Consider the following 11506-nt stretch of genomic DNA (forward strand, 5'->3'; position numbering starts at 1 on the left):
GATGCAACAGCCGCAGAGGGAAAGTGAGTGGGGACGAGCTGCAGCGACCGTGCATGCTCGGCCGCGTCGGGCGCGCACGGGCACGCGTCGCCTGAGCTCTTGCGCGGGGGGAGAGGGTCCCTGGGGTAGCTGTGCACTGAGGGGCTGTCGGGGGAGCGCTTGGACAATACTGGGGAGGCTGGGACCGGCCGGAGCGTCGGCCCCTTGCGGGTGGCTCTCCACAGCGCGCCTAGAGCGCTGTTTTGGCATGCCACGGCATGCTGGCTCGCTCTGGGGCACTTGGGACATGTCCTCCATGTCCTGAGTGTTGCTGGGAGTGTGCCTAGTTGCTGTGGTTTAGTGGGAGCTCGAGCTGGTCAAGGGAGCAAGGAACACTAGTGTTGCCAGTACTGTCGTGCAGCTCAAATTGGAGTTCTTGTCACTTGTGCTTGGAATTGGGGAGGGGCTGGTTGACTGGGTGCTCAGGGTGTTCTGGTGCTCTAACCCACCAAGTTTGGGGCCTTGACATTGGGTAAAACAGTGGCTAGGAAGGTTTTTACCTTCCTGTCAGTAGGTGTTCGACAGTGACTTGGGGTGCTTCCACTCCACCACTGTAAATGAAACTTAACAGGTTTGGTCTTGGGGTAAAAACATGGGGTTCCACCAAATATGAGCTCCATTGAACAATTTTGGCTTTGCAAACTTGAAAATATCTCAAAGTGACCAGTACTGTCCCTTACAAAGGAAGTGTGGTCAAACAGAGTCTCACAAATCCCATTTTTGGTGTGGAGTCCTCATTTGGGGTGTTAAACACCTCTGCAAAGTTTCAGCTCCATTGGAGAAACTTTGCAATGTAGAGTTGTTCCAACTCTACTCTGGACAGAGAGGGTTTTGGGCTCTCTAAGTGCACTTACCCACCTTGGATCAAGGTGAGATTTTAGGTGAGCACCTAATATGGTTTGGGAGGGCTCCTGTAATTTTATGGGAATTTAGTGAGATACTTTCCTTTGGAAACATCTCAAAAAGCTAAAACAGACAGAAATGGTTTTCAGGGTTTTACTCAAATAATATTAATATAAAATAGGGTTGAAAATCTTGTGCATGGAAAATATATGTCCTTCTGAGCTTCCATGAATTTACTCAGAATTTTCTAAGGCAGTAAAGAAATTTTCCTTGTGGAATTATCATTATTGGCCTTAGAAATAGACATAGATATAAAATAGGAAAATAATATTTTAAATCACCAAATAATGTTTTTAATGAATGAAAATGATATTAGGATCAGATCACCAACTTTAGTTGGAAGTGCCACTTGGCTTCATGAGCTAGTAGTGTATCCCAACATGATGAAGGTGATCTTGATGTAAAGGAAAAAGGGTTTTTGATGAGAGCAAAATAATAAGTTTTTCATGGGTTTGAGTCATCACACAAGCAAGCATACACTCAAACAAGGGTTGACATTGCACTCACAACATTATTTGAGAAAGTTTTAACAAGCTCTGATTTTTGCAACACAGAAAACTTGGGATGAAAAACAGGGTGTGACAGCCTCATGTGCGGTGCCGTTCGCCGTCTCCGGCGTCTGCGTCGCTAACACTGCGCTCGGACACACGAACTGTGGCGCTGTCCGTCGTCTCCGGCCTCGTCCGCGCAGCCAACACCGACGCCGTCCGTCGTCTTCGACCTCATCTGCGCCGACGTCCGCCGTATCCGGCCTCGTCCGTGCAACCAACGTCGCGCTCCTACGCACGAACACCGGTGCCGTCTGCGTCCCTGAGCTCCTTCCCGGCGAATTTATTGCAGAACAAGGCCGCACGATCGGTTCTGGCCAGCTCCACGGCAAGCAGTGAATGAGCCGCGAAAAAGGGAAACTTCCATGCGGTTAGTTTTTATTCTTGCTTAATTAGCGCTAACCCCTCTGGCATGCAGTTTCGGTTTCTTGCATGCTGCTTCTAGACGTGGGCAACCATCAATGCGTCATAACGTATTCTTCATACACTTCATGGCCCGGACGAAAGGTCCGATTCCTACGGATGCGATATCCACGTGGGTCGGCTCACTGGCCCGACTTGGTTGCTGCCGCAACAGCGACGCGTCGTGTTTCTCTCTCCGGCATCAACACTTCGTGGGTCGGCTCACTGGCCCGACTTGGCTCCTTCAGCCGGCTGCGCGATTGCTCTATCTGTTGGTGCGGCGTTGACCAGACGCGACACAGATGCAGAAGCCAATCCGCGTCCCCGGACACGTCGGGCCGCACTCCCCTCATTAGTTGCGGTTACTAAGCACATGGAGAGGTCATGTTCAGCTTAAGATTCGGTCGGACCAAAACTTCTGCATTCACTCGGACAGGGATTCGATCATTCGTGTGTTCCCATTTGGCCGGCCTTCCAATGTGTCGTTGATCACATGAATGCGTCATCACTCGGCTACCCCATACGTCGTCGGTCAGCTCTACGTCATCACTCAGCGGCCCCGTGCATCGCCACTCAGCCGGACGCTTCATCGTCACTCGGCCACTCCGCGCGCCGTCATTCTACTCGACGCCTCGTCATCACTCGGCAGCTCCGTGCATCGCCACTCAGTCGGGTGCTCCATCGTCACTCAGCCGCCCCGCGCGCCGTCATTCTACTGGACGCCTCGTCATCACTCGGCAGCTCCGTGCATCGCCACTCAGTCGGGTGCTCCATCGTCACTCAGTCGCCCCGCGCGCCGTCACTCTACTGGACGCATCGTCATCACTCGGCAACTCCGTGCATCGCCACTCAGTCGGGTGATCCATCGTCATTCAGCCGCCCCGCGCGCCGTCACTCTACTGGACGCATCGTCATCACTCAACAGCTCCGCACATCGCCACTCAGCCGGACGCTCCATCGTCGCTCGACTGCCCCGCGCGTCGTCAGGCAGCTAAGTCATTTTTTCACAGACTGCATTCTGTTAAATAATCATTACCGAGTGTCGAGGAAATCGCACATCACGTTCACTCGGAGGCCACGCCACTGAGTGTACGTCTGCACTCGGTTGTTTATTTTTATGTGGGAACACTTCACTTCCGCTTCGTTTGGGTCGAGTACTCAAACGAGTTCAGTCGGATCCTTCACACTTTTAGACTCTTGCTGGTTCCGAACCAGCAATCACGTGGCACACCCAGCGGGTGTCTATGGGTATATTTTACACGAACTATTTTAGAAAAGATCATATTACTTTGATAATTTTTTATGCTGGCTTGTGCTATTTTTTCAAACACGGGTTACTCGACGCATCCGTGCGCCATCCTCATCGCTGCTCAGGCTCAGTCGCCGCAACGATCATTCATGCGTTTTCACATGTTCGGAAGCCCCTTCAATGACGTAGTGGACACGGCCGCCCCGCGGGCCGTCAGTGGGTCGGACGCCTCCTCGACATACATCACTTGGCCGCCCCGCGCGTTGCTACTCAGCCAGAATCGTCTACCTCACTCGAATGCCATGTGCATCGCCACTCCGTGTGGCACATCTTCATCATTCGGCTGCCCCGCGCGCCACCGCTCAGCTTAGCTGCGACTCCGTATCGCCTAAGTTAAAAACAACTCCGAGTGCGGACATGCTCCACACTTGAGGACTTCGTTGCGACTCCGTATCGCCTCTCCACTCTTAGAGACTTGACTTTGATCTAGAAATCATATAATGCAGATACAACAAACATTCAACATGACGAGCTTTGGATGACTTAAACCCTCTGCCGGACTCATCTAGTCCAACAGAGGCTCGGGGACTACACCCAGTGGGTGCACTTAGCGTGCCCCCACTAGAAGAGAAAAACAAAAAAGAAACATTCTGCTTGGTCAGGTCCACCAACAACATCCAAGTTCAACAGATTAAACAGATTCCAACCGACTACCAGCAGTCAGTCAAAGTCTCAAGATCCTGTTGGTCACTCGGACCTACTTCAATTCTTAAGTTCACTCGGACGTACTACTCAGCGGAATCGATCAGGGCGAATGATGAAGACTTCAATCAACGCATAATTTTCCAAGGCTCTGAAGCACGTTCAAGTTCGGTCTGCTGCTACAAGATTTACATCGACACCTTCACCACTCGGACCCTGATCCATTCGGGGGCTAATGACGGGGATATAGCCCTAGGGTAGGGTCATAAGTGTGACCAATACGTCCTACCCAAGGGCACCTCATTATTAGTTTAAGGACTACAAGGGAAATTCCTACTGGATCGTGACAACATCTAATCCACTCGGTACGGATCCACTCAGACAAGTACATTCCATCCACTCGGATGACAGTCAACCACTCGGTCGTATGACTCACTCGGTCATGCAAATACCAACAGTCGGCAAGACATCTGTAGTGGGCTGACATTATGGCATCAATGCCCCATCTTGTAACATAAGAGGTGAGGAGGTGGCACACTCTATATAAGCCACCCCCCTCCACATAGCTAAGGGGCAACTTCTCCCCCTCGGGTTCATTCCTTCCCTGGAGCTCTGGCTCTCTTTATACCATGTAACTCATGTCCATGAAAGATAAAATAAAGCCTCTCCGGAGCACGAGACGTAGGGTTGTTATCTCCACTGTGAGAGGCCCGAACTCGCTAAAACCACCATGTCACCCATGTGCATCTTGATAGATCATGCTCCGTTATCTTACCCCCTTTCTATTGTCGGAATCGTTATCACGACATAACCCCTTTTGCTTTTGTTTGTCCATATACGTTGTTAACTGGAATTGGTTGGTCATATACGTTGTTAACTGGTAAACGAAGATAATTTTTCACGCCAATTGCCTCAGTCTCAAGTCTCAACTTTGTGCAGTCCCAAAATTTCGGATCTCGAGACATTGGTGTGTAGTGAAGTAGAGTTATATTTTGTTTGAAAAAAGCCAAACAAATTATATCCGGTTTTTTTCCAAAAACTAGTATGAATATTAGTATTTGAGATGATCTGTTATCATGTATATATTTCCAAACATATGCTGATACACTACAACTGGTTGATACATCCTACTATAGTATTATAATTTTGATCATCATCATTCGTCCTTCTATCTCCAAATCCTAGCTCTGTCCATGTTGGATTCCATCCGGGATGATGTCCAAGTGGAGCCAACCGTCGGCTCATCCGACACAGGAAGTAGATTCTGACGCCCTCTTTGACGAGCTTGAGGCGGACACAGCAACGAAGGAAGCCGCAACGGAGCAGCCGGAAGAGGCGAAGTTGAAGCTGTCGCACATCTATCCGCCGAAGGTCACGGAGATCGTGAAATCTCAGACGTAGAGTAGATAGTTTATACGTAGTATTAGGTTTATATGTTTTCGTGCTTTTGTATGTATCTGAGAAATGTAATATGAGATGTCCGAATTCATTAGTCATCTCAGGATTTGCAACATGGAGAATTGTCATCCAAAAAGTGGTGAAAATTGTCGTGCTCAGGATTTGCCATGATGCTTGAAAGGAATTATCATGCTACAACAACAAAAAGGGAAGAAAATTGCCATCCCGAATGCGTGTTCCATTCAGATTGCCATCCTGAACGCTCAGAGGGGCGTGCTGAGCCGAACGCTTTAGAATTCGCGCGCAAGATCCAAGGGTTTTCGCTTGCAAACGAGGTCAAATAGCTGCTGTGTCTGTGTATACGCTTGTACATGTGTACATACGGGAGATGTTGTAGTACAAAGAACGAATTTGAATGCAGGACGAAACGAATGCAAAGACATCCTCTAAACACCTAATTAATCCACCAGCAATGCTACATCTACGTAATTTACTTATGTAAGGTTACTCATGGGCTGATTTGGAGGACAATAATTAGTCACTAGGGGCACGTGGACCCACCGTGAAAATCAGGGAGAAGTTTTGATTAGTGGAGAAACATGTGTGCGATAAGGCTACGTAGGATTCCTACGTAGGTCTAGCATTTTTGTTAATCCATAGAGGGGGAAGAAAAATCTTACTTTGTGCAGTTTTCGAAGCGTGGACCTGAACTGATTAAGGCCTTGTTTCTTTAAGAAGTCCTAGGACTTTTTTTAGTCCCAACTAAAAAGTCTCTAGTCCCAACCCGTTTTTTTCCAAGGACTAAATATGGACTAGAGGTCATTAAATGACATGCAAAAAGATCATGTTATTCCTAGTAATATACTAAAAATTATTAAATGACATGCTAAAAGTAGGGGCACTCTTGGAAATAGTGTCAAAAAAGTCTCAAAAAGTCCCTCCCATAGGGACTTCTTCCTTTAGTCCCAAATACCCCCTTTTAGTCCCTAAAAGTCCCTCCTGTTTCTTTCACATGGGACTAAAAGGGACTTTTTTTAGTCCCTACACTAAAAAGTTCCTGGAAAGAAACACCCCCTTATATTTATACCGCACGTATGTTGCGCGGTAGGTGATGGAAACTACTACAGCGGCTGGACGGACGGGCGGGGGAGTATTATGTTGCGGACGGGCGGACAAGAAGAAGGGGCAAGGAAAGATGTGGAGCATGCGTTTGGGGTTCTACAGTCTCGTTTTACCATTGTTCGCCGGCTGGCACGACTATGGAAGAGGAAGAGTGTTGGAAGGATCATGCGAGCCTGTGTGATTCTCCACAACATGATAGTTGAAGATGAGAAGGATCAGGTTACCATTCATATTGACTTGAATGAGAACCCGGGGGCTTTATTTGCTCTACCTCCTCAAGTGAATGTTGGTGGTAATCTATGTTTCGCCGAAATGAATGGTAACCTGTCCACAGCATACCCAACTTAAGAATGGCTTAATTGAGCATATTTGGAATAAGTTTCAAAATAGCCATGATAATTAATCATGGTAGGATACTGGTATTTGTATGTTCCTTTTTCTTCTAGCATTGAGGATCAAAATGATATCTTACATTATTCTTCTTCTTTCAGAATTGTGCTATGATGTGGTGATTGCTGCAGGTGATACCTACAGGTATGCATTGGAAACTCCTATTGACCATATACACATGTTATTCTTGTCCCATATGATAAAATTGGGAAATTAATCTACTAATTGCCTCTGTTCCTTTTCTTTCATACAGTGATCAAAAGTTCTTGATGCGAATGGATCGGTGATTCTTTCTACTGAAGTTCCACCTACGACTTTGTGCTTTTATCATCAAAAATAAAGAGCTTGTTTGTCGAAGATATTATCTACTATTATGCCTGCTTCAGGCTTTCTTATAAAGACTTTTGTAATGTTTAAGTGTTGTCATGGTGCTACGTATCATCAGTTTGTTATTAATTTCTCTAGATGAAACTACCATGTTTGTAGGAGATCTTATTTGATTAATGCTTTCTTATGAGTAATCATGTACTATTTTATTTTGTGCTTTCTTGCAAAGAACCATGTACTGTTTTTGTTATGCTGTTGTGACATCGTGTTGTTTCAAAATGGCCACAGAGATGCTGATCACAGCGGATGAGATGCATATTCATATATTAAATGCTTGGGTATTAAATACAACCATCCTAACAGCCATCCTAAGAGCCAGCTTATTGTACTAGTGTTTACTCTAGCTTACGTGGCATGAGCTTACAGCCGGCAGCCGGCTCTACTATTGTACTTGCTCTAACCAACACCCACGCACAAGCTCCAATGTAGAATGCGAGAGCATATTATTTATTACCTCACATCTTATTGGCAAACTAGATACTACTCATTGGAGTAGTTGTATGTTAAGGTGTTGGTTGATAACATGGCATATTTTACCAACAAGCTAACCAACAAACTGTTGAAGATGCCCTTAACCATGGTCTTAGAGCATGGTTAATAGTACAGCCAGCTGTTGGCTATATGATGTTGACACGTCATCTATAGCCAAGCTTATAACCCACAAGTACAATAAGTAGATGTAAATAAGTGCTACTTTATTGATACAAAGCCCACCATTCTCTCTCACAAAGTGCCTAGGAGCACGTGTTACAGCCGACTGTTAGTTTGTAGCCCGCTTCTCTTCTCTCTCATCTTCTCTCTATTCCAACTCATCACAAATATATTATTTTAAGTCTTACAGCCCGCCTACATCATCCTATTGTACTTGCTTTTAGAATTCGCGCGCAAGATCCAAGGGTTTTCGCTTGTAAACGAGGTCAAATAGCTGCTGTCTGTGTATACGCTTGTACCTGTGTACGTACGGGACATGTTGTAGTACAAAGAACGAATTTGAATGCAGGACGAAGCGAATGCAAAGACATCCCCTAAACACCTAATTAATCCACAGAGGGGAGGAAGAAAAATCTTACTTTCTGCAGTTTTCGGAACGTGGACCTGAACCGAACACGATACACTATGCTTAAGCTCCATGTTTAGCTATCGAAGAGCTTGAGACCGAACCCGACGTCCTCGCAGTGCCGGACGTAGGGCTTGACGCGGGCCACGTCCACCTCCTTCTTGGCCCGGCAGCCGAGTATCGGCGGCGAGTGCAGGCACGGCTCGACGGACGTGGACCGGACGCACGCCACCTGCGACACCTCCTTGTCCCAGTCCGGCCGGAGCAGGATCCACGGCTTGACGCCGGCGAAGCCGTACGCGACGTACCCGAACGTGGACCAGGCGCTCATGGCGATCTTGTCGCAGTAGCTGAGCAGGTAGATCTCCGCCAGCGCCTTCTGGTTGTGCTCGTTGGACGCGTACTCCTGCTTCTCCTCGTGGCTCGGCTGGTACACCGCCACGACCTCCCCGGTCTTGGTCGGGTTCTCGTAGTACAGGCCCCGGATCTTGTCGTAGTACCCCGAGTAGAGCGACGCGATCAGCACCGCCTTCACCTTCCCGTCGTGTTCGCCGGTCGCGTTCGCCGGCGAGCCGAGCTCCGGCAGCAGCCGCTGCTCCCGGATGCACCTGGTGAGCTGGTCGTACATGTTCTCGAACTTGACCGGCTTCTCCGGGAAGATCCTGATCTGGAACCCGATCTTCTCGTCCACCCGGGCGAGGTACGCCTCGTAGTAGCGCCGCACGATCCCCCACACCTTGTTCGTCGGGTGGAAGAGGTAGCGGCCGAGGTGGTGGAACACCGCCTCCTTCTCCGGGAACATCCGCGCCAGCTCCCTCTCGTACATGGGCGTCAGGAACAGCGCCGGCGCGAAGTAGCTGTCGGACTTGAGGATCATCCAGCCGAACTTGCCGAGGAGCTTCTGGTCGTCGTCGCAGAAGATGTTGTCCGACAGCCTCAGCCGGGTCTGCTCGACGTGGAGGTAGACGTGCGCCGGCAGGGACGCCGCCGGCGTGTCGTGCCGGATCACGCCGTTCCTGAGCATGTTGACGTAGCTCTCCGGCGCGCCGACGTTGAGCTTCATCGGGTTGCCCTCGGGGAACCCGCCGGGGAGCACCCAGGAGGTGGCCGGGAAGGGCTCGCAGAAGAGGCCCTCCTGCTCGCGCGGCACGTTGACGAGCATGACCCGGCCGGAGAGCAGCGCGTAGAGGAAGGTGGAGGCGATGGTGAGCATGCGGTTGCCGAGCCCGTTGCAGGGGAACCACACCACGTACTTGCACTCGGGGCCGTCGTCGGCGTTGCGCCCGGCCTGGAGCTGCTCGACGGCGTTCCGGTACCGCTGCGTGCCCGGCCCGCACTTCTTGTGGTACGCCTCGTACTTGCGCAGCTTCTTCACCAGGTACGGGGAGAGCGGGAACGGCGACGGCTTCCGGTACAGGGACGACTTGTACCGGCTCTGGCAGGTCGATTCCTCGAACGCCGCCGAGAGTAGCCCGCCGAGAAGCTTGTCCTGCGACGGAACTGTGGCTGGCGCCGACACGTTCTTCGGAGGGATTACGGTTTCTGCAAGAAAAAGTTAACCGAATGGTTAGAATCACGTGTCTGTAGAGGCATTTGCAGACCAAGAATGGCTATGATCTGCCAGTTCAACAACAAAAAAAACTCGTTGCAGCACAGGATTCAACATAAACCCGATCTAACTCTCTGGCACAGCTCTCTCAAGAACAGCAATTGTACAAGCGAAGATTGGAATCGTGTTGGAGTTGGGCTCATCACTTTTGGCCCTCACTAGTTTAACAATTTACCTTTACGAAGCATCACCCGGACAGATGGAGTACTTAAAGAATAACAGTAGGACCTGTCTCACAAAGTGAGGGACCACTCATTCAATCAAAAAGGTCTGGACATTTTGGAACACCCTTTGCAAAGGCAATCGACCGACATTACTGTACAAGCCATATCCCATTGGGAAAAGATTGATGAGGTAGGACAAGATCCGCAAAAGGATGCGCCAGCGTCGCAGCGTCATAGGCGGCACTGTCGCCACAACACCAGAACCAGAGAGAGAGAGAGAGAGCTGACTATTCCAAATTTCCAATCGCCACGCCCTTCCGCGATCTGATCCGCGAGATTTCTAGCTTGATATTTCTTTCAAAAAAATTCTAGCTTGATCCGAGCAAAATATGGCCAGATCTGTGCTTCTTGGCCGAAGTTCATGGTGACATGTGCATACGGAGGGTAATAATGCCAGTGTATTAAGGAGTAGGAGCACTCCCTAATTACCATAGATGGCATCCTCGTACCTCCTGCAAAAAGGCACTACTACTTTGCTGAATGGTGTGAATGGTGTGCCGGCTGCGTGTTCATAGGCCAACCAACCAACCGCGACCAGGGATTCCTATGCGTACTGGCGGTCAACGATCGAGCTTTTTCTCGGCCATGCGTGGGACGCGATCTCCACAATTCGGACGGAGACGGGGGAAAGAAAAGCTTACTTTTGGGCGTTTCGCCGCCGGCGACGACGTGGCGACCGCCGGCCTCGGGGACGGAGGACGGCGAGGAGGGGGTGGAGGGGAGGGGGTTCGACCGGCCGCCGAAGGTGAAGGCGAGGATGGCCAGGGTGACGAGGAACCCGACCAGCACCATCTTGGGCCGGACGGCGCCGCCCCACCTGGCGCCGGCAGCCTTCCTCTTGTCGCCCTCGTCGCCGCCGTCGGCCGGGGCCCGGGGGCTCCGCGCCCGCTTCATGTCCATCGCCCTCCCGCCGGCCCGCTCCGGGGGCTCGTCGCCGCTCGCTCTGCTTCTTGACCTCCTCCGCCGGCCTCTTGCTTCTGTCTATGATCCCGTTTGTGTATGTATGGATGGTGGCTTGGCTTGTGGCGGCCTCTCTTCTCTTCTCCGCTTGGCTGCTTTGGAGCTGGTCAAACTGCGGGAAGCTACGCGGGCTGGAGATGGAAGGAGGGAGGGGGCCGGCGACGCCGACGTGGTGCGTAGACTTCTCTCCCGTGATCTGAGAAGGAAAATAGATGCACCTGACCTGCGTCCGTTATACAGTATGTTTTTTCTTCTTCTTTTTTTTGAGAATGCAACGTTGGTTTCTGCAATGGAGGCTATTTGTACGTGCACCCGCATTTGCGAGCATTTTTTTTATATGTATTTTGTTCGTTGTCTTGTGGCAGATGTTAGCTTGCGTCGTGTGTGATTAGCTCATTGGTCGTGGCATGGGGAATCAGTTGGGCACTTGTTCAGCGCATTTCGCAGAAATGGCCTTCCTGTGTAGTTTGACTCACTTGCTAGGTCCAAAAAGGGTGATGTTGAAAGATAAAGGCA

General features: G+C 50.0%; 1 protein-coding gene across 1 annotated transcript; it reads right to left on the reverse strand.

The window, feature by feature from the left end:
• Nucleotides 1-8038: 8038 nt before the first annotated feature.
• Nucleotides 8039-11262, reverse strand: LOC123403954 (probable fucosyltransferase 7). The gene is made up of 2 exons (XM_045097857.1): nt 10672-11262; nt 8039-9739 (listed from the first exon to the last, which is right to left on the reverse strand). The coding sequence occupies exons 1-2, from the start codon at nt 10928-10930 to the stop codon at nt 8274-8276; spliced, it is 1725 nt and encodes a 574-aa protein (XP_044953792.1). The 5' UTR covers nt 10931-11262; the 3' UTR covers nt 8039-8273.
• Nucleotides 11263-11506: the final 244 nt, after the last annotated feature.

Source organism: Hordeum vulgare, chromosome 6H, assembly GCF_904849725.1.
Source record: "Hordeum vulgare subsp. vulgare chromosome 6H, MorexV3_pseudomolecules_assembly, whole genome shotgun sequence".
NCBI lineage: Eukaryota > Viridiplantae > Streptophyta > Magnoliopsida > Poales > Poaceae > Hordeum > Hordeum vulgare.